Here is a 22495-nt window from a genome sequence, read left to right on the forward strand (position 1 = left end):
ATGGGTACAAGTTACTCATGGGGAGATTCCAATTGGACACAAGATGAAAATTTTTCACAATGAGAACAATCAGCCATCAGAATAACATCCCCAGGGAAGTGGTGGATTCCCCAACACTTTTAAGATTCAGCTGGACAGGGTGCTGGGCCATCTTGTCTAGACTGCTTTTGCCAAGAAAGGTTGGACCAGATGATCCTTGAGATCTCTTCTGACCTGGTATTATATGATTCTATGAAATTCTATGCACATTGTTTTTATCAAAAATCTGTAGACAATTCCCCAGTAGCAAACTTTCTTCTTTATTCTTAGGAAGCTGCAAAACATTGTTTGAATCAAGTTATATAATGCTTAATTATCCTTTGAAATATATTTTTTTTCATCTGGAACAGCTTTAGGTCCTTCTTTCATCACTACTTGATATACAATCATTCACTATATGGCATTGTGAAGCTAGTATATGCTAGACAATGCAAATTTTGCTCTGAGAAGATATTAGTATGTTCTGCAATGTACCTCTGAGTGATTAGCACAAATATATCTGTACTCCCTATTTACAAAAGTTCTACTAAGGAAGACATAAACTATTCCTCTTCAGCCAAGCTTACAATTATTCTTAAACTCTGAAACCTACTTTGGAAAACAAAATGTTAATGAAAAGAAGCGATATCAAGTTGGCAAAGCACATAATGTCCATACCTCCCCAATCTGAGAAAAAGAAAGAATAAATAGTGCAAAATCTATGGTCAAAGAATGAGTAGCTTCAGAAAGCATCTCCATTTACTGACCTGCATTCACTTTAGGTAGCCTGGTGACATGGTGTAGAAGAACGGCTGCAGAAGCGTGGCCATAGAATCCCTAAAGATCTGCACAATCCAGGCCTGGAATAAGAATAGGCCTGGAATTAGAATTGTGCTGAAGTTGTTGTGCTGAAGTTAACAAGAAAGTGGCCTTGATCTATTCTTGAATCCTGAGACCAAGTAACTTTGTTGTACTAACAGGCCGTGGCTGTAACAAGCTGCAGCTGTTAGGGAAGACAGGTGCAAGGCCAAGGGAGATAGGGAGCGGAATGGGAACAAAGGGAGTAACAAACCACAAGGCTAAAACATAGCTAACGCAAATAGCTGCATGGATAGAATGCTTGTTCTAATCATGATAATTAGTGGTGTGAGAACAGCGCGCGCTTAGGGGCTAATAACCAATTATATGTTTGCTTTGGGAACATGCTTGTGTATTGAGGCTATATAAGAAGTGTAAGAAGCCAATAAAGATGAGCAAGATGCATAACTCATATTGAGTAATTTCTTGACTCCGGCGGACCCCTCTCCCAACAACATATTTGTATTATTTTTTTTCTTGTATTTAAGGGCTTCTAACATCTCAAATATAAGATGACCCCCAACATACAATAATAAATTACACCATGGTGAAGAGTACTGCACTTACAATATATAAATACTGAAGGTACATGGTTAAGAGAAGGCTGAGGTACTCATTGACTTTTTTGCCTCAGATTTGCTGGCAAGGGCTCCAGCAACACCACCCAAGTCGCAGAAGGCAAAGGCAGCATCGTGGTTTAACCCTAGCTGGTAATTAAGTACCACACAGCCACTCACTCATTTCCCCCTTGTTACCGAAATCTCGGAATGAAGAACTTATCGACATCAATGTGATGTAGATAAGCAGACACTTCTTTATTGACGGCCGGGTGCATGAGCGAGTCCTCTCACGATCAACATACACCAGGTCCCAAAATCAGATTCCATATATAGAACTTATTCATACATATTCATTAAGTATTCATGCATAACCATGATATTTCCCGTAAATCATTAACATATTCTCCTCCTATATCCGATTCTGCGCAGTAGAGCTTAGAAAGGTCTAGAAATGGGTCTGGGGTACGATTTGGGTAGGTGGTATATGAGTCGGTGGTCGCGATCTCCCCCTGCCGGAATTACCTTTTACTAAAGTTCACGGTTTCTTGGCAGGTACCTACAAGCTGTTCCAGTCGACTCTCCCCAGTTCCCATTAATCTCATATTCTGACATTTCAATACACCTCTGCGTACAGAAGACTGGTTAAATACAATGGAACCTTTCAACCCTAGAGTTATTACAATAGTTCCAGGCCCATCTTCTAGCCTTGGTACAAGACGTACAAAAGATTCCAAAACAACTCTTACTGCGTAGCTGCAAGTTTCCTATAAAAAATTTTTCCCTTATCCTTCTACATTTTAATTCTATTAAATGATTTTATAAAATCAATTAATTAATCAAATAAAATCAATCAATCTTAACTTATTATCTAATCGGTAACATTTCCCCCCTTTGAAAGTGTTGAAAATCATTATTTCAATACTTTCACATTATTCATATATCTTTTGTTTCAACATATTTGGGTAATGGATCATGTCTTGGTGAAATAGTTGGTACTTCTCTCATAATCATACGACTCACTGCAATTCTATTGGTAAACTGTTTCTTCAGACATGCATATACTAGCATGCTCATCAAAAAGACAACTAGTAACAGATACAAAGTCTTAATTATAGATTGTATCCAAGAGCTCAAATTCCATCCCAGTTTGTTAAAAATTTTCCCAAGCCAATCTTTTGACATATCCTTTTGAACTGTTTCAGTTTCTTTTTCAATTTTTCCCAATAGGTCTAGATCATGTTCCACATCCTGAGTGACATTTGGAATGTGGATGCAACAGTGGTCCAGTTTATCCTTGAGATATCCACACACTCCATGTTCTTTAAGTAGGAGCATATCTAGCGCCATTCTATTTTGTAAAGTCATTCTGGAAGTTGCCTGTAGTTGTATATTCAATTCCTTAAACCCCTTCTTGGTAACGTTTGCCAATTTTTCCACTTGACCAGTTAAATGATAGAGCCATGCTCTGTTTCTATATGAAGCTATAGGATTTAAAAGTGATTCCAGTGCCCAGCCAATTTTCACTCCTGTAGATGGTTCATTCCAAATATCATCATTTATCCCTGATCTCTTTATTTGTTTCAATTCTAAATTCTCTAAGGATCCTTTAAATGGTGATTTCTTTCAAATTGGACACAATGTTGGCATGCCTAAAGTAATTTGTTTCACCTTACCATCTAATGGTAAATGTGTTGTCCAGGTTCCATCACTTAATGCCCAAACTAAATGTCCTGGACTTCGAATAGTAGATTTTCTACAACTAAACAAAGTTCCTCTTCTGACTGTAAAGGCGCTGGTTAAATTGAGAGTATTCTTAAGACCTCGACAAAAACAACCATATTTCAAAGCAGCAGCCAACGGAGGAATTCTTTGAATTACTAAGTCTGCATTACTACGATCATACGCTTTTTCACATTTCCACCATGGCACTATTTTATTTTCCTTCTCTCCCGATGTAGTTGACCTATCATCTACCCAGGGTAATACTGAAAAAACCTTTCCATCCCAGGTAAAACACCAAGAAATTCTTGCTATATACTGAAAATGGGAAAATATAGACATAGACCATATAGAGTCCCACTGGTCTACTAACTGGGTGCTCTGGCCAGTTTTGTTACACTTCCATTCCATAACACTTTTGCTCACGTTGATTTTAAATTGTTCATCATAAGAACACCATCCCACAGTCTTAAATCTCCCTATTTTGGTAAAAACATAATTTAACAATTTTTCACAATCCGCCAGACTACCTGGAGTTTTCCACTGTTTTCTAGTGACTTTCACTTGCTCATACCATTGAGTCACTGGCCTCTGTTCACAATAATTGGTTTCATTTTTATGTTCCAGGTTAGTCAAATTCATAGTTAAAATTCCCCATGGAATAGATTCACCTACTGCCTTCGGTATTGGCAAACAAGCAGTGATCTGCGTGATGTTTTGTAAATTGGCAAATTCTTTAATCAATCCTACCATCAAATTTTCCTCAGCCACTTGTTTGGGAATGTCAATCACTTGTTCTGTTTCTATTTGTCTTTTGTTCCTGTCCACCAAGTCAGCCCATGATCCCACCAACACTACCAACCAAAAGAAAATCCAAAAACCAATCATAACCTGATATGCAAAATTAAACATGTTTCAAAGTCAATTTTTAAGTCTCTGAGTTACGTTTCACAGTCTTCCACGGAGTAGATGCTTTCTTCACGGTGCTTTCTTCACTCGAGTATAGTGTATCCAAGCATCCGATTCTGCAATTTTGATAGCTGTAAAAGTGGTTAGCAGTATCTGGAAGGGTCCTCTCCAGTGCTCCTGCAAAGGTTCGGAGGTCCAAGTCTTCACATAGACATAGTCTCCTGGTTGGAAATCATGCACTGAATTTTCCAGGGGTAAAGGTCTATTTCAAATTACTACACTCCAAATCACAGCCATTTTCCTTTTACATGTATGTTTAGATTTGGTTCTAGAGACTCATATGGTTTTCCATATAATAATTCATAAGGACTGACTGAGGTTCCACTCTTTGGCTGTACCCTGATTCATAATAATGCCAATGAAAGTGCCTGAGGCCACTTTAGACTGGTTTCTTGACAAATTTTACTTATTTGTCGTTTCAAAGTTTGATTCATCATCTCCAGTTTTCCACTAAATTGTGGTCTCCAAGACGCATGCAAATCCCAATTAATACCCAATACTTTGCTAACACTTTGGACTACTTCAGCAACAAAGTGTGGACCTCTACAGAGGATTTCCAATAGGAACTCCAAATCTTGGAATTATTTCTTGTAATAACCACTTCACAACCTCTTTTTGCTTGTGTGGTGCGACAGGGAAGGGCTTCTGGCCATCCTGTAAAAGTATCAACCCCTACCAGGATGTACCGGTACCCATTGTATCTAGGCAACTCTGAAAAATCTACTTGCCAATAATCTCCAGGTTCTGTACCAGACTTCAGCCTACCCATTTGAACCTTTTTCTTAATCACTGGATTATTTTTTCAAACATACTTCACACTTTGCAGTTACCATTTTAGCTATTCCTAACATCTTAACTGATATTACTTGCTTTCGTAAAGATGTTACTAAGGCTTCTGCCCCCCAGTGACATTCTTGGTGTCTCATTTGAATTATCTCTCTCATCAAAAGAGGTGGAATTACTACTTGTCCGTTAGGAGTTATCCACCATCCAGCTAAGTTTTTCTTAGCATTTAATAACTGACCCAATTTGTCATCTTCCTCTGAATATCTCGGTTTTTCCCTAGGAAGGGTTACTGTTTTAGAAGGAATTATTGCCATTTGCAATGCTTGTTTCTTTGCTACTTTTTTTAAATTTTTTTTTTATTTTGATGTTCTATCAGCTAAATTATTCCCAGGTATTATTTTTGTATTCCCAATCTGGTGTGCCTTACAGTGCATGATTGCTACTTGATCTGGCTTTTGAACTGCTTGCAATAATTGTAAAAATTTCTGTTCGATGCTTAATGCTTAATCCTTGAGAGGACAATAACCCCCTCTCTTTCCACAAAGCTCCATGGACATGCACTCCCCCAAAGGCATATTTTGAATCAGTCCAGATATTTACTCTCTTGTCTTTGCTTATTTCTAAGGCTCGAATTAAAGCGATGAGTTCTGCCTTTTGGGCTGATGTGGTACTCGCCAATGCTCCTGCTTCTATAACTGTAGTCTCTGTTGTTACCGCATATCCGGCGTATCGGACTCCTTGTTCCATAAAGCTGCTTCCATCAGTATACAGTTCCCAATCTGGTCGCTCCAATGGCACATCCTTCAGATCTTCACGACTGGAATAAACATACTCGATGGTAGCCAAGCAATCATGTTCCAGTCGTCCTTCTTCCTGTATGGAACTTAAAAACACTGCAGGATTTACCAGGTTAGTTGTCTTTAGAATCACATCATCTTGTTCAGTCAATACCACCTGCTATTTCATCATTCGGCTGGGGGACAGCCAATGTCCCCCTTTCTGTTCTAGGACAGTTATCACCATGTGTGGAACATAGACTGTTATTGTTCTTCCCAAAGTCAATTTCCGAGCTTCTTGTATGAGCATCACTATTGCGGCCACTGCTCGAAGGCAGTTTGGCCACCCTTTACTCACTGTGTCCAGTTGTTTAGAGAAATATCCGACTGGTCGTTTCCAGCTTCCTATCCTCTGGGTTAACACGCCCAGTGCAAGGTGTTGTCTTTCATGTACAAACAGCTGGAAATCTTTGGTTAGATCCGGCAGTCCCAAGGCAGGTGCAGACATTAAGGCACGTTTCAACTCTACAAAAGCCTTTTGTTGTTGTGGGCCCCATACAAAGGGAGAGTTCTTTTGGGCCTCGTACAGCGGTTTAGCTATTAGCCCATAGTTCATGATCCAAAGGCGACACCACCCAGTCATTCTCAAAAATGCTCTGAGTTCATGAACATTTCTCGGCTCAGGTATACCACAAATAGCTTCTTTGAGATTTTTTCCTAATTGTCGTTGTCCTTTTAAATCTCAAAGCCGAGCTATATCACAGTCTGGCAGGCTATTTGGGCTTTCTTCCTGGATACCTTATACCCATTTAGTCCCAGGAAATTCAAGAGGTCAATAGTCACCTGTATACAAATAAATCTTTCTTCTATAGCAATCAGTATATGATCCACATATTGTAAAAATAAATGTCCAGATCTTGGTTTGGCCTGTTTCCAGATTTCAAATTCCTTTGCTAATTGATTTCCAAAAATAGTTGGACTGTTTTTAAATCCTTGGGGTAATCTAGTCCATGTCAGCTGCATCTTTTGCCTGGTTTGAGGATTTTCCCATTCAAAAGCAAACAGTTTTCTGGTTTCCTTTTCCAAAGGTATACAAAAGAAAGCATCCTTTAAATCAAGCACTGTAAACCACTGATAATTCTCCCTCAATGCTGATAACAATATATAAGGGTTTGCTACTACAGGATAAATATCCTTAACTATTTGATTTACTGCTCTCAAGTCTTGTACCAGTCTATATTCACCCGAAGGTTTTCTGACTGGTAAAATAGGAGTATTATACTCAGATTCACATTCTTCCAAAATTTTATACTCCAAAAATTTATCAATCAATTTCTTCAATTCCTGTCTCACTTCTGGTTTGATTGGATATTGTTTAATTCTCACTGATCCTGCGCCTTCCTTCAAATCTATTTTAACAGGTTCTGCTAGTTTCAATTTACCAGGAATATTTGTTTCCCATACAGTAGGGATCACTGCCAAATCCACCTCCGGTGGAATTTCTTGTTCCTTTACCTTTTCTTGTATCATCAGGATTTCTCCCGTTTTTGACTCAGGTATTTTCAAGAAAAGTTCTCCTTCGTCAAAAACAATCTGTGCATTTAATTTGGATAACAAATCTCTTCCTAAGAAGGGTATCGGACATTCTGGTACATACAAAAATTCATATGTAATTATCTTATTTCCAAATTTCAAATCCAGGGGTTGCAGGAATGGCCTGTTTTTGTTCCAGTTTTTCCTTTACAGGTATTTAATAAAAAAATGTTGCTCCTGTATCCACTCCCAACCTCACAATTTAAACAACATTTTTTTCCACTTTCTTATTATCAGAAGTTATAGCTATTACCAAATTATCTCTAATAGTTAGCTTACATTCATCCTGCCAATCCTTTCTTTGTCTCAAGTAAAAGAACAAATCCACATATGGCATTTCATTCCATTTCCCTTCTCTTTTACAATACAGCATTAACTGCAAAATAGTGTTATAATTCAGTGTCCCATTCGTGGGCCACTTTTCCTGATCATCCAATATATACAAAGGCCACCAATTATTACAATACTCAAATTATTACAATACTCAATCATCTGGCTCTTTTGCAGATCATCCTGTAAATTTCCCCAATGTGCCAATAAACATCCCAACAAAGAATTTTTCGGGATTTTGTCATTTACAGCAAGATTACCCATGCTTTTACTTTTAAACAACCGAGTTAACTTAGTTGCCATGGTGTAATTACTCACAGTACAATACACAATCATTCAACTCTGTCACTCCGATCCGCGGATCCACACTCCACACTCGCTTTCGTTCTCAATTACACGTCTCACCCTTACAGCCACACTCACACTTTCCCACAGTTACTTTAAATAAACATATAACACAATATTATACCTCTTATTTTTCTTCTTAATACACAAACTCACAAGACAACAAAGAACACCAAAAAACTTCTAACTTCGTGTTAGAGGCACTACCTTAGAGAACACTATAGCACATAGTTTCTCTTGTCTACACTTTTGTCCAACCCTGCAATAGCTTTCGCTTATGTCTTACGGGCAGACTCCTAGTCCTACCCTGCACAGCTCTTTCACCGCGTCTGACAGGTAGACTTACTCAGTGGGACTCCAACCCACTGGTGGGACTCCATCCCACTCCTTACCATACACTTATTATAGTGGGACTCCTACCCACTTCCTCTAGTGCACTTACTTACTACAATTAAAAAAAAGAAGTGTCTTACCCAAAAATCCAGGGAACGTCGCAAAGAGCCTTATGGATCAGGGATTGATGGGTATCCCCGAGAAATCCTCAGTGCCGGCTGGAACCAATCAGGTCCCCGACTCCTCCGGTCTCCTTCAGCGAGGTCCCATCTGGGTCGCCAAAACTGTTACCGAAATCTCGGAATGAAGAACTTATCGACACCAATGTGATGTAGATAAGCAGACACTTCTTTATTGACGGCCGGGTGCGTGAGCGAGTCCTGTCATGATCAACGCACACCAGGTCCCAAAATCAGATTCCATATATAGAACTTATTCATGCATATTCATTAAGTATTCATGCATAACCATGATATTTCCCGTAAATCATTAACATATTCTCCTCCTATATCCGATTCTGCGCAGTAGAGCTTAGAAAGGTCTAGAAATGGGTCTGGGGTACGATTTGGGTAGGTGGTATATGAGTCGGTGGTCGCGATCTCCCCCTGCCGGAATTACCTTTTACTAAAGTTCACGGTTTCTTGGCAGGTACCTACAAGCTGTTCCAGTCGACTCTCCCCAGTTCCCATTAATCTCATATTCTGACATTTCAATACACCTCTGCGTACAGAAGACTGGTTAAATACAATGGAACCTTTCAACCCTAGAGTTATTACAATAGTTCCAGGCCCATCTTCTAGCCTTGGTACAAGACGTACAAAAGATTCCAAAACAACTCTTACTGCGTAGCTGCAAGTTTCCTATAAAAAATTTTTCCCTTATCCTTCTACATTTTAATTCTATTAAATGATTTTATAAAATCAATTAATTAATCAAATAAAATCAATCAATCTTAACTTATTAACAAATCGGTAACACCCTCACCCAGAGGGATGGGGAGGAGAGTTGGAAAAGATTGTAAAACTTGAGGGTTGAGATAAGAACAATTTAATGATTGGAATAGAATAAAAATGAAAGAACAATAATAACAATGATGACAATAACAGTTATAATGAAAAGGGGGAGGGAAAGAATAAAATCCAGAGGGAAAGGAAGAAAGAAACACATGATACACAATGCAACTGCTCACCACCCTGAGCAATGATCTGCCTGCCTTGGCTAACCCCCCAGGTATATATATAGCAAGCATGATGTCCCATGGTATGGGATACCTCTTTGGCTAGTTTGGGTCATCTGTCTCAGCTGTGTCCTCTCCCAATTCCTTGTGCCCCTCCAGCCTTCTAGCTAGCAAGGCCTGAGAAATTGAAAAGTCCTTGACTTAGTATAAACATTACCCAGTAACAACTAAAACCATCAGTGTGTTATCAACATTGTTCTCACATCAAAGCCAAAACACAGCACTGTACCAGCTCCTAAGAAGATAATTAACTCCATCCCAGCTGAAACCAGGACAGGAAGGAACTAGAAGAGTGAAGAACCACCCACTGTATGAGAAGGAGAATCTAAGGATCCTGAAGGTGCACAAGTCCATGGGACCTGATGAGATGCATCTACAGGTCCTGAGGGAACTGGTGGATGAAGTGGCTAAGCCACTATCCATCATATTTGAGAAGTTGTGGCAGTCTGGTGAAATTCCCATGGACTGGAAAAGTTGAAACATAACCCCCATTTTTAAAAAGGGAAATAAGGAAGACCTAGGGAGCTACAGGCCGGTCAGTCTCACCTTGGTGTCTGGCAAGATCATGGAGCAGATCCTACTGGAAACTATTTTAAGGCACATGGAAAATAAGGAGGTGATTGGTGACAGCCAACATGGCTTCACTAAGAGCAAGTCATGCCTGACAAATTTGGTGGCCTTCTACAACGAGGTTACAGTGTTGATGGATCAGGGAAGAGCAACTGATGTCATCTACCTGGACTTGTGCAAAGCATTTGACACTGTCCCACATGACATCCTTGTCTTTAAACTGGAGAGACATGAGTTTGATGGGTGGACCACTTGGTGGATAAGTAATTGGCTGGATGGATGCACTCAGAGTTGCGGTCAATGGCTCAATGTCCAAATGGATATCAATGACGAGTGGCATTCCTCATGGGTCTGTACTGGGATCAGTGCAGTTCAACATCTTTGTAGCAACGTGGACAGTAGGATTGAGTGAACCCTCAGCAAGTTTGCTGATGACACCAAGCTGTGTGGTGCGGTTGGCATGCTGGGGGGAAGGGATGCCATCCAGAGGGACCTTGACAGGCTTCAGAGGTAGGCCCAAACGAACCTCATGAAGCTCAACAAGGCCAAGTGTAAGGTCCTGCACCTGTGTCAGGGCAACCCCCAGTATCAACATGGTCTGGATGGAGAATAGATTGATAGCAGCCCTGAGGAGAAGGACTTGGAGGTGCTGGTGTACAGAAAGGTCAACATGGCCCAACAATGTGCACTTTCAGCCCAGAAAGCCAACTGAATCCTGGGCTGCATCAAAAGAAGCATGGCCAGCCGGTTGAGGGAGGTGATTCTCTCCCTCTACTCCGCTCTTGTGAGACCCCACCTGGAGTACTAGGTTCAGCTCTGGAGCCCCCAACATAAGGACATAGACTTCTTCGAATGAGTCCAGAGGAAGGACACAAAGATGATCAGAGAGCTGGAGCACCTCTTATGAAGAAAGGCTGAGAGAGTTGGGGTGGTTCAGCCTGGAGAAAAGAAGGTTCCAGGGAGACCTTATATCAGCCTTTCAGTACCTAAAGGGAGCCTGCAAGAAAGCTGGAGAGGGACTTTTTACAAGGGCATGTAGCAATAGGAGAAGGGGTAATGGTTTTAATCTAAAAGAGGGTAGATTTAGATTAGATATTAGGAAGCAATTCTTTACTGTGAGGATGGTGAGGCACTGGAACAGGTTGCCCAGAGAAGTTGTGGATGCCCCCTCCCTGGAAGTGTTCAAGGCCAGGTTGGATGAGGCTTTGAGCAACCTGTTCTAGTGGAAGGTATTCCTGCCCATGGCAGGGGATTGGTACTAGATGATCTTTAAGGTCCCATCCAACTGAAACCATTCTGTGATTCTATGAAGAGGCACTAAATGGAAAGTGCTCAGCTTTACTTTCAGACACCAGCTTGAATTTGCAATAATAGTGTCTGGGAAAAAAAACCAATCCAATCTTTATTGTAATTATAAACTGAGCAGGTACAGCATCAGAGAAGGACCTGCAAAATTTGAATCTTTTTGTTCTATTTGGGACCTTCAACTGCCATCTAAGTCTGACAACATATAAATTCCCAAAACATCTAAGATTTTGCCAGTAAAGTTTCTTACTCAGCTCAAATACTTGTCCTGGGAATGTGTGCAAACATTTGAGTTCTGATGCTATTAGGCAGCTTGTCACTTAAATTCTGAGAAGATTCTTGAAATAGGTACCCATCCATCTATTTACTGAGTTCTCAAACTCAGTCCAGAAACTGATCTAGAACAAGTTTATTGGATCAATCATCACAGAAAGCAGTAAGATGGAGACAATTTCTATTTTCATCCAATGCATTACTTCAGAAGTAAAAGTCTGGCTTCATTTCTCTTCCATTGACTGATTTGTATTTGGGTTTTAAAGTGAGTTATTGCCCTTTCATCCTCAAAATTTAACTATAGGATATTTTGAGGTGGGCCTGTTCCTGAAGATCTGCCTTATCTGATGTATATTCTGAGACAGGTCTCTTAATCTCTCCCAGGTTAGATGTTTCACTTCATAGAAAATCCTCAACTATTTAGCACCTTTATCTGGGTGCCCCAGATATGTACCTAGGCACAAGGAACAGATGTTCTCATGGTTTCTTTGAGTTGCTGAATGTTTAATTGCTTTATACAAATTGACTCAGAGGCAACAGGAGCAGAATTTACATACCTGATTAATAGTCCCCTAGATAAAATTTTCTTATGGTAAATGCCTCCAATGTAAGAAATGCAAGACATAAACACCTGACACTGAAATTTCATCATGGATATCTTGTCTTTGATGTTTGGGGGGGGAACGAACTCCAAGAAAATAAATCTCACTGGCTTGGCTTAGGCAGCAAACATCAGGGGATTCAGCTGCAACCCACCCCCCCACCCTCCCCACCCCACCCCCACCCCCCCGCATGCAAAAGGAGATACTTTTCTGCAGTCTGGACCACTAGCAGAATCAAAGAGCAATGTGGTGTCCTCAGAGCAGAAAGAAGGTCCAAAGCACTTGCACAGTTGCTGTGCGTCCTGGTTTCAGCTGGGATAGAGTTAATTTTCTTCTTAGTAGCTGGTGCAGTGCTGTGCTTTGGATTTGATGTGAGAAGTGTTGATAACACACTGATGTTTTTAGTTGTTGCAGGGTAATGTTTATATAAGTCAAGGACTTTCCAGTTTCTTGGGCCCTGCCAGGGAGAGGTCTGGAGGGGCACAGGAAATTGGGAGGGGACACAGCCAGGACAGCTGACCTGTACCAGCCAAAGAGGTATTCCATACCATATGACGTCATGCTGAGTATATAAACTGGGGGAAGAAGGAAGGTGGGGACATTTGGCATTATGGCGTTTGTCTTCCTGAGTAACTGTTACGTGTGATCTAGCCCTGCTTTCCTGGGGATGGCTGAACACCTGCCTGCTGATGGAAAGTAGTGAATGAATTTCTTGTTTTGCTTTTCTTGCATGTGTGGCTTTTGCTTTACCTATTAAATTGTTCTTATCTCAACCCTTGAGTTTTACATTCCTTTCCGATTCTCCTCTCAGTCCCTCTGGGTGAGGGGGAGTGAGCAAGCGGCTGCGTGGTGCTTGGTTGCTGGCTGGGGTTAAACCATGACACTGCAACTGTCTAAAAGCTCCCATAAAACCAGCCTCCTCCCAACTCTAAAAACTCCAGAAGTAACTGCCACCTCCTCACCCACTATGTATTTTTTCCTAGTGGCTCTTCCTACTCATGGAAAAAATTCAGAAATCCAGGGCTTGACCATTCTCAGCTGTAGTTCAAGCCCCCAGGACCACATGGTACCCTCAACCCTGTGTTGAGTACTGCAGTGTTACATAGGTTATCTATATTATTTGATTCATTATTCTTTGATTCAACAGGGTTTGAGCATGTGCTTATCACAAGCTATGCTTTATATTGAAAAAAACAAGTAACTCGTAACCAATTATGAAGACAGAAGAAATAGCCATCTACTTTTATTACTATTGAAGGTATGTAGGGCAGATAATATACTGCCTTGAAAAATTCAGAAGTCTATTTGATAGGCTATGAAGGTGCATAGACTTCTGTAATACAAAGTAGGGAAAATACTAAGATCTTAGGAGAATGAAACCCTCTGAAAATGTCTAAGTGACTAAAAAATGAACTTGGATTTCTACTTTAATTTGAGGTTCCAACTTTGCCACTTCAGATCCTAAATGTAGGTGTGATAAATGTGGGCTTTGGTGCAATTCCTTTTCTTTTCTTTTTCTTTTGATGATTTTCTTCACAGACTTGGATAGTGTTAATAGAATGTATTGTAATATAATATAATTATGTTATTTTGAAGCTACCTGCAAGGTATCATTTACAAATCTACTTGTTAGGTAACTTGGTTATAAAACCCTCTTAAAAGCCTGCAGTTATTCAAAAGAATGTTACAATGCAAACGAGCCTAACCCAGCAGCAATAATAAAGCAGAAGCTTAGGCAGTATCTGCATTTAAATTAAGGTGCCATAATCTCATTAGAATAATATTTAATTATTACTAGGTTATTTATATATCTCTCTGCTGCAGTGATCCTATCTGAAATATCAGTGGTACTAATCCTCTAGCGTAGTTTCACTGAAAGCAGAGCTATACCAAACATCAAATGAGTCTATTATATCTATGACCATCTTAATACACAAAAGTTTGATTTTTATTATATTTGATAATGTAAACATTACATTAATTTCTAATTTTACAGCAAATTCTTGTACAAATGATCTTCTGCTGTTTAGCTAACTTAAATATGCTTAAGGCTCTCCCATTTGATTTAGTTAGTAACTGCACACTTGATTCAGCTTTTCATTGATTTTTAGTCATATCATGAACCTGTGAGCCCTGTTTCCTAGGCTGAAACCAAAGGGCTTACAATGACATTAAAAAATTTTATTCTGAATAGATGAAAAAGATATTTTTTAAATTAAGGGATCACTTTCAATCCTGGGGGAGTTTCTTTTAAAAACTCATATGAGAAGGAGAAAAAATATTAATTGAATCTTCTCATTTACACCTTCCATCTGTTTTCATTTCAGCTGCATTTGTTTAGATACTTGAGAAGCAGGTCAAGCTAACACTTAAAGGGTCTCAGGTGATTATTGTAGTAATTTAATAAAACTGCTACAAGCAGTAAGTAGAACTGTAAAGAGAGCTTATGCCTTTATATTAAAATGTGAAGTCTTAAAGATATTTTTTTTTTTGGCTTTATGTTTATCAGAATAAGGGCAAAAAAAGTAATAGATAATTCTTTTTCATAGGGAATCTAGTCTCTTTCTTTTGAGCTATATAGCACTTTAGCCACTATATTCAAATAGTGTTTCTTATAGAGTATTTAGCTTTTTGCACATTAGGCTTTTTTCAACAAATACTATGCCTGATTTCATTTGTTTTCTTCCTGAGCTGACAGTTCTATATAGTTTTCTATCTTTTTTTTTTTTCTAAATTTGTAAATTAACATATTTTAATTTTTTTACATGGACTTTTTTTACAGTTTGCAGGGTCCATCTGGAGATATATGATAGGATCAGATTATTATTTTTTTATGTTTAACATTACCACTTCAAAACTAACCTTTTTGGTGTTTTGGTGCTTTGATTTAATGTTGTAACTACAGTAGCTTAATAATGTGAAACATTTTTCAGACTTAGTAAAGGATGTTTCTTCCCTTTTAAAAATTCTTCTTCTTAAAAATGTTATCCTGCTATGAAAATAAGCTTTCTGTTTTGTATTATATTGCTAGGAAAACAAATATAGTTTCTTAATGAAGAAAATTCATCACTGAGATTTACCTTATCTAGCTTCATTAATCTAACAGTTTTGTTGATTCTGCCTTTAGCAGATGGTGAGGAATGGGCATCTCTAGAAAATAGGTCATTCCACCCATGTTGGACACTAATCATAGAATAAAATGTTTATATTTACATATGTATGTAATTATAACTAATATACCAGCTAAGTCAGTCTGGGAGTTTTAACACTTTTCTCTCCTGTAAAAACTTCTAAGAGCAAAATTATGTTTCTTCCAACTAGAAGATGACATCTGTGAATGTGCTGAGGGTCTGCTGCCTGATTATTGCTCACTGTGATGATATCTATGCAGATGAAAAGTTTTCTACCCTTGATGGAAGCACTTTAGTTTCACAAAGCAATGGAGTTGTCTTACAGAACTCCAATGTGAGTAACAAGCCAGAGATATTGGGGGGGAGTCAGAAAACATAAAGAGGTCAATAGAGGGGTTAGTGAGGTAAGCGATAACAGGTGCATGCATAGTGAAAATTAATGGTGGCTGTTCTTAGGACACTTATCAAATTAGCCCTGTAGATGTGCAAGGATAGAAATGTTTGTATGTCTTAACAGCCTAGTGAAGGTGGGTAGTGGCATCCTTCATCTGTTGGGGTTCAGAGCTTTTAAAACTGAAGGGGACCATGGAGAATATAGTATGGAATTAAGCTAAGGCAAAGTTAATAACCTAGTCACTTTTTTCCATCAAAAGTTGGCAATATGAAAAAAAAAAGTGGTTAAATCTGAACGATCAAAGTTGATGCCAAGATGTAAATGTTTACGTTGCTTGTATAAATGTGTATGGACATTTTGAAAAAGCCATTTAAAATGACAAATAATTTAGAGAAAAATAAGATCTTATTATTTAACAGGGTAAGAAAAATTTGCAGAGCAATCCTATTTCCAAAAATGCATTGGCTAAATGACAGAAAACTATCCAAATTGGATGATCTGAGTCTGCTCGTGAGTGGAAGGACTTTTAAAAAAAGCTTTGCTAGTTCTAGGTGGTTTTCATGCTATGCTAAGCTATTCATATGGTGATTGAACCACATGTATGTACATTACTACTCTTAGATTTTAAGAAATAGAACTAATTAATCATTATTGGTTTTCTTCAATTTCCTTTTATCTTGCATTTTTTGGGCATCCTGTGGCTTATGAATGTAAAATACCTGCAACGCTGTTAACTGGTAAACTGAATGTGGTGATATGATGCTATACGTGTACTGCTTTCCAAAATAAAAGTAACTCTTTGTTTTCAAGCCTCCGTGATACAACACTTTCATTTGTCTTGGAACAGAATCATATTATTTTTTCTGTCATATATTATTACTAATACTATTATGGCCTGACTGTATGCTTGCAAGTCAAGCAGAGATAGCTTGCATTAGGACTGTGAGCTATTACTGTATGCACTCCTCCAACACACAGTCCTGTTGAGAGAGCTTGCAAATTTGTGAGACTGAGCTTCCTCTGACAAAGAATTAATATCCTTAACACTGCAGAAGTCCTTCCTTACACTTTGGCTCATGTGGGTGGTGGTGCCAATGCTCTGAGTAGATCAGCTAGGTCTTAATATGGTCAGAAAATGACACTTTTATCTATTTGTCTCTTACTTTGGCATGATGTGGAAACAGTCCTGCTGTACTGATTGGGGTTTAGCATTATTTGGGGAAACTGGTTTTGCCTTGCTGTCAGTCGTTCGGCTTTGCAGTTCTGAAAGAGGCTCTTCCTATACCTTTGCTTTTAACATAAATAAACAGGAATAAATCAAAATTCCTTGAAACCCAAAATAAGGCAGGTCTGTAATACTACCAAGGTTCTATGAAGACTGTTCTGGTATCATCTCTTTGCAGTGAACCAAAGAAATTCTCAAAGGGAATAACCAGGTAGAAAGCGTGTTTTCAATTTCTGTTCATGCCTTTAGAAAAGCACATTCAGTTATTGGAGATATCTTTGTATGTAAACACATAAAACACAAATTTTATATATTTTTATATAGACACTGTGCATATTGCCTGAAAAATTATAGATTATTCCTTTGTTGGATTGTTTTACTCCAGATTAACTGGGCAAAATCTGAATGCAAAAACAGATTAAGATATTTAATATAATTTGAAAACACAGCTTTTTTTCCACTCATATTTATGATCAGACAAGTACTGATTTCCCTCTTCTAGACCGTTCAAAAGGTACTATTTATTAAAAAGAAAACATGAAAAGCTGTATTCAAGCTCTTGCTTCTCCTTTATACCTTTAAATTTTTTTTATAGATTTAGATGGTTTTTTTCCAAATTTTCCTCGAGTTTTTTGACTTCCTGTCTGGCAACTTCTGGCTACTGAAGTGCTGAGCACAGCACTTGCTGAGAACCAATAAAAAGTCAAAGACCTGATGTCAGGCTCTCTTAGACTTATTTAATTACGAGTGGAAAGGAAGACAGATTTTGATTAAGATCAGCTAAACTGATCAATAAAGTCCTTGAACTTGCATAAGTCATTACTGGCTACTTTCAATAACAGTGATAGCCTGTACATAGGAAGGAATATCCTTACATTAGTACCTTAACATACAAGACATACATGTGGACAACTACTGAACACATATGTATGCTCCTGTAAGAGGGTGCATTATAATTCTTAACATTGTGCTGCTGTTGCCATTGGGAGGTATAGCTCTAGCTAATTTATTTTTCATTGAATCTGTGGGAAAGCTGAATTCTAGAATGACACTCAGCTAGATATAAACAGAGGAGACTAAATACATAATGAGCAGTGTGACAACTTTGCAATGTGCAATTTTCACTAATTCCATTCTTGATATACTTGTACAAGTTCAAAAAGGGGAGAAGGTCAGGGTAGAGGTGCACTACTTTAGGATCCTCTAGATCCATTGGATAAGAGACTTAAGCAAGAAATTACTTTCATTGATTAAATGTAGATTGAATTAGTAGGAAAAAAATGACAGGCCCTGCTAAGGTTGTATCCCCTAGTCATTGTTTAACTCAGCATGACAGATTCAATCTGCTCAGCTCAAAGGAAGGCCAAAGATGTCACTCGTGGACTCTGCACAATGCTAGAGCTATAGAGGAGCAAAATCAAAAAGTTGCACTTTATCAACTCATAGCCTGGAGCCATTGTCCTCATGTAGGTTGTGTTAGCAGGCGCAAGGCTGCTCTGTATAATAATTATAGGCATCCCACAGGCAAAGCTCTTTTTGCTTTTAAGACTTGACAGAATGTAGTTTGTAGGCATAATGTAGGAGATGGGAGACTATTTCTTTTCCAAAAAGCCACCTAGGAAAAATATTTAAAGAATCATGGTAAGGGATATATTTCCTCCTAAAGTAGACTGACTGCTATAAGCTGACTTTTATTTTTTTTTTTTTGTTCACCGTAAAAATGATTGCTGGTTACTTTAGTGGAAGGAAGTCAAGTAGAGCAATAGAACCAGGGATTGACCTTTTGCTCGATCCTGTTGATTTGTGTCACCTACTGCATTGCCTTATGTATTGATGGTAGAAAAAATGAAGCAGAAAAAGTTTGAAAGGTGTTTTTGTCCTGTCACTTTGTACAACATTTAGTTCAGTTGACATAACACTGTGCCTTTTGTTACATAAAACTGTCACATTGTCCCCTTCTGGTTAGCTACAGTTGCTGACCAAATCAATGTCTGTCAAAACTGTCAAATAATGAAGACAGTCTAAAAATATGTTATAATAGATAATATTTTTAATGATCATTAAAAATTCAACAAAATTATGTCACCAACAATATGAGCAAAGAAATTATGTAAATTATTAGCACAGACAAAATGAACAAGAATGTTCACAGATATATTGTCATTACTGTACATGTTAATTTTTTCATAACCATTTTTGTTGGTTTGGCATGCTACTAGCCTTTGAAGACAGTTTATAACTACTGAGGGACACCTAAAACATTAATATATGTATTTAGTGTATTTTGTTAGAGCTGTTAAGTACTATTGCATTGTTTTGCTTCAGTTTTTCGAGGCAAAACATAAAAAACAGGCAGCTTTAAATAATACAGAAGGAAGCCAATGGAAAAATAAGAAACTGTCTTTTCCACTTTTCCACTCATTTGCTTTTACAACGGTGGGATACAGGAAATTAAAGCAAAGGATACTGAGATTTACAAACCATAATTAATGTCTTATAATTGGATTTTCTTTTTACCTTCCATCATTTCAGACTGAAATTCTCCAGATAGATACTTTTTGTTTATAGTTTCTTCCTAGAAGCTCTGGTAAACATGTAATTTATCTAGAATGCGGAAGAAATGATTAGTGCCCCAAAAGGACAGTTTGTCCAAAAGATGCCACAGTGCTGGCCTGTAAGACTATACTTCCTGACTGGATGCTGCAGAAAGACACACAATCAAATTTGCCTATTGTTGTCCCAGTCAGAACAATAAATATCAGTGCTATCCAAGTATCTTTCCAAACATTGTCCTTCTGCTTAGCCAATATTTTTAAGAGAGTCATTTGGACTTCAGACTTACAAAAATTTGGCTTCTGCAGTTATTTGAGATTATTTGAGATTATTTCTGCAAAGCCCAGCAGGAAATGCAGGGCTGGTGTAAATGTTCTCAATTATATCCTGTTTTGTAGGGATAAAAGGAAAACATGGATTTGCAAGCTTTATGTAATTTTTTGCCTGGACAAAGACACCTCTTCTTCTGAATTTTATGACTTCAATGTCTTCACAAATGTGATTTCAGCCCCATCCTACCAAATAATCAGTTTTACCTAGTCAGGCAAAATCATGCATGCTTTTTATAGGTATTTTGACCACGTACAATTTGAAGGGGAAAGGAAAGGTTAGGAAAACACAGCAGTCACCAGATCCAAGAACCAATAAATCTTTAAAGTGTTGACATGGAAGGTTCAGACACAACTTATACGACCAGTGTGATCAAGTTAGTGCCGCTTTATTAAGGGATACACAGCAATTTATACACTAGCACAAAGCACACACATTGCTTCTAGATTGCTAATAGGCTAAAGCTGCTTGTCTATTCACTCTCCTGCACTCTGTGATTGGTCACGGCGTGGTATCCATGTTCCTCGCCTACATTCTGTTTCAACATTCTATTTTCTTATTTTTCAGTCCACTCCTTTATCTCTTTCCCACGTGCAGTTCCTTAATAGTCCAACTCTCTTATCTCTCTGCCAGTACACAGTTTCTTTGTCTCCCTTGGCCTTGCATATGTCCTTCACAACAGCTGCAGCTTGTTACAGCTTCGGCCTGCTCGGCCTGCTATTACAACAAAGTTACTTGGTCTGGATTGCTCATAATATGCCCATTGTCTTCCAGCCACTCCACATTAAAGCAAACTGAAAACTGTTCATAGGCTGTCCGGTGGCTATAGGTGCAAATATGGGAATTCCATTTAGTGCTTTTCAAGCTCAGAAAAACTCTCTATAGATTTTGTTCTTCATATTTTTCTCCTGCATGAAATTAAAAGACTGAAATACTACTGGGAATAAGACCATAAAATACTTAGAGAGAGAATTTGGGGGAGAAAAAATACATTGCAGGCCTTCTCTCTTTTTGTGACTGTCATGGTTTAACCCCAGCTGGTAACAAAGCACCATGCAGCTGCTCACTCACTCCCCCTCACCCAGAGGGATGGGGAGGAGAATCGGAGAGGAACATAAAACTCAAGGGTTGAGATAAGAACAATTTAATAAGTATAGAAAAAGCCACTCATTCAAGCAAAGCAAAACAAGGAATTCATTCACTGCTTTCCATCGGTAGGCAGATGTTCGGCCATCCCCAGGAAAGCAGGGCTCCATCACACCTAACGGTTACTCGGGAGGACAAATGCCATAATGCTAGATGTCTCCCCCTTCCTTCTTCTTCCCCCAATTTATATACTCAGCATGACGTCATAAGGTATGGAACACCTCTTTGGCTAGGTTAGGTCACCTGTCCTGGCTGTGTCCCCTCCCAATTTCTTGTGCCCCTGTAGCCTTAGCACTGGCAAGGCCCGAGAAACTGAAAAGTCCTTGACTTAGTATAAACATCACCCAGCAACAACTAAAACTATCAGTGTGCTATCAACACTGTTCTCAAACTAAATCCAAAACACAGCACTGCACCAGCTGCTAAGAAGAAAATTAACTCTATCCCAGCTGAAACCAGGACAGTCAAGTGTAAGCTGTGCAAAAACTGTGGGAGAGAAGTGGGTGTATGAGTGAGCAGGCTTCCAGTGCCAAGTGGTTATGGCATCCACATAAACATCAAGATCTTCTGGGACTAACTTCTGCTCCCGCTGCCATTTATGGTTTTTGCAGGTGGTTGTTTTTCCTCAGTGACTATGTCACTTGAAGTACAGAAGGGACCCTGAGGACAGCGATCAGAGGCAAAGTCTTCTTCTTCCCATACCAAACCCCTCCAGTCTAAAAAATCACTTACTGGAGTCTACAGTCTTGGTCTGATAAATCCTGAAGATTTTTATGCATTGTTATAAATACAGAAGGATGGGGAACAACCTTCCAGCCACAACTGGTGGTTGGGTTTCAGTCTTACCAAATGGAACATATAGGCAAACCCTGCTCAGATATGGTCCCCTACATGCTATACAGGTGCTTCCACCACTGTGTATATATGCTACTACATAAAAGAAGGATTCTTTTTATCATTATGTTCTAAAAACAACCTGTGGTCATATCTGCCTGCAGGCAATTCCAGTGGAAGAGTGCCTACAGTTTTAATCCTGACAAATTTTAGTTTACAGCAAAGGTGCTGAGCTACTCATTCCTGTCAAAAAATGAAATAGTGCTGGATGCAGAACCAGAACTTCAAGGATCAAGTAATGGCTTAGTGGAGGATTTTTCACAACTGGATTTTGGACGTAGGCACTCAAGTCCTTTCTTACATCTCACCCTTGCTGTGTGTGAAATACATGATTGAATCATCAAGGAATGCATCCTTAATTTGAAAAAAAAAAATGTTGGCTGTTTGCTGTAAAATGGCCAATGATTTAGCAACCTTGAGTTTTTTACAGAGCTTTAAAGGCACATGAAACTCACTGTTATTGAGTATGATCCTTTGATAATCCCAACCTTTTCAAATAATATTTGATATTTGAAAAGTGATGCAATTAAGTTTGCAAGAGGTCAAAT

At 38.7% G+C, this 22495-nt stretch overlaps 1 protein-coding gene across 1 annotated transcript; it reads right to left on the bottom strand.

Moving 5' to 3' along the window:
* Nucleotides 1–2305: 2305 nt before the first annotated feature.
* LOC129783007 (uncharacterized) lies at nucleotides 2306–6323 on the bottom strand. Its single transcript, XM_055792617.1, has 2 exons — nucleotides 5625–6323; nucleotides 2306–4241 (listed from the first exon to the last, which is right to left on the bottom strand). Exon 2 carries the CDS (start codon nucleotides 4065–4067, stop codon nucleotides 3060–3062), a length of 1008 nt encoding a protein of 335 aa, XP_055648592.1. The 5' UTR covers nucleotides 4068–4241; nucleotides 5625–6323; the 3' UTR covers nucleotides 2306–3059.
* Nucleotides 6324–22495: the final 16172 nt, after the last annotated feature.

Source organism: Falco peregrinus, chromosome W (assembly GCF_023634155.1).
Source record: "Falco peregrinus isolate bFalPer1 chromosome W, bFalPer1.pri, whole genome shotgun sequence".
NCBI lineage: Eukaryota > Metazoa > Chordata > Aves > Falconiformes > Falconidae > Falco > Falco peregrinus.

Coding starts and splice junctions, on each gene's coding strand:
- LOC129783007 (XM_055792617.1), bottom strand. CDS start 4,067: ATGTTTAATTTTGCATATCAGGTTATGATTGGTTTTTGGATTTTCTTT.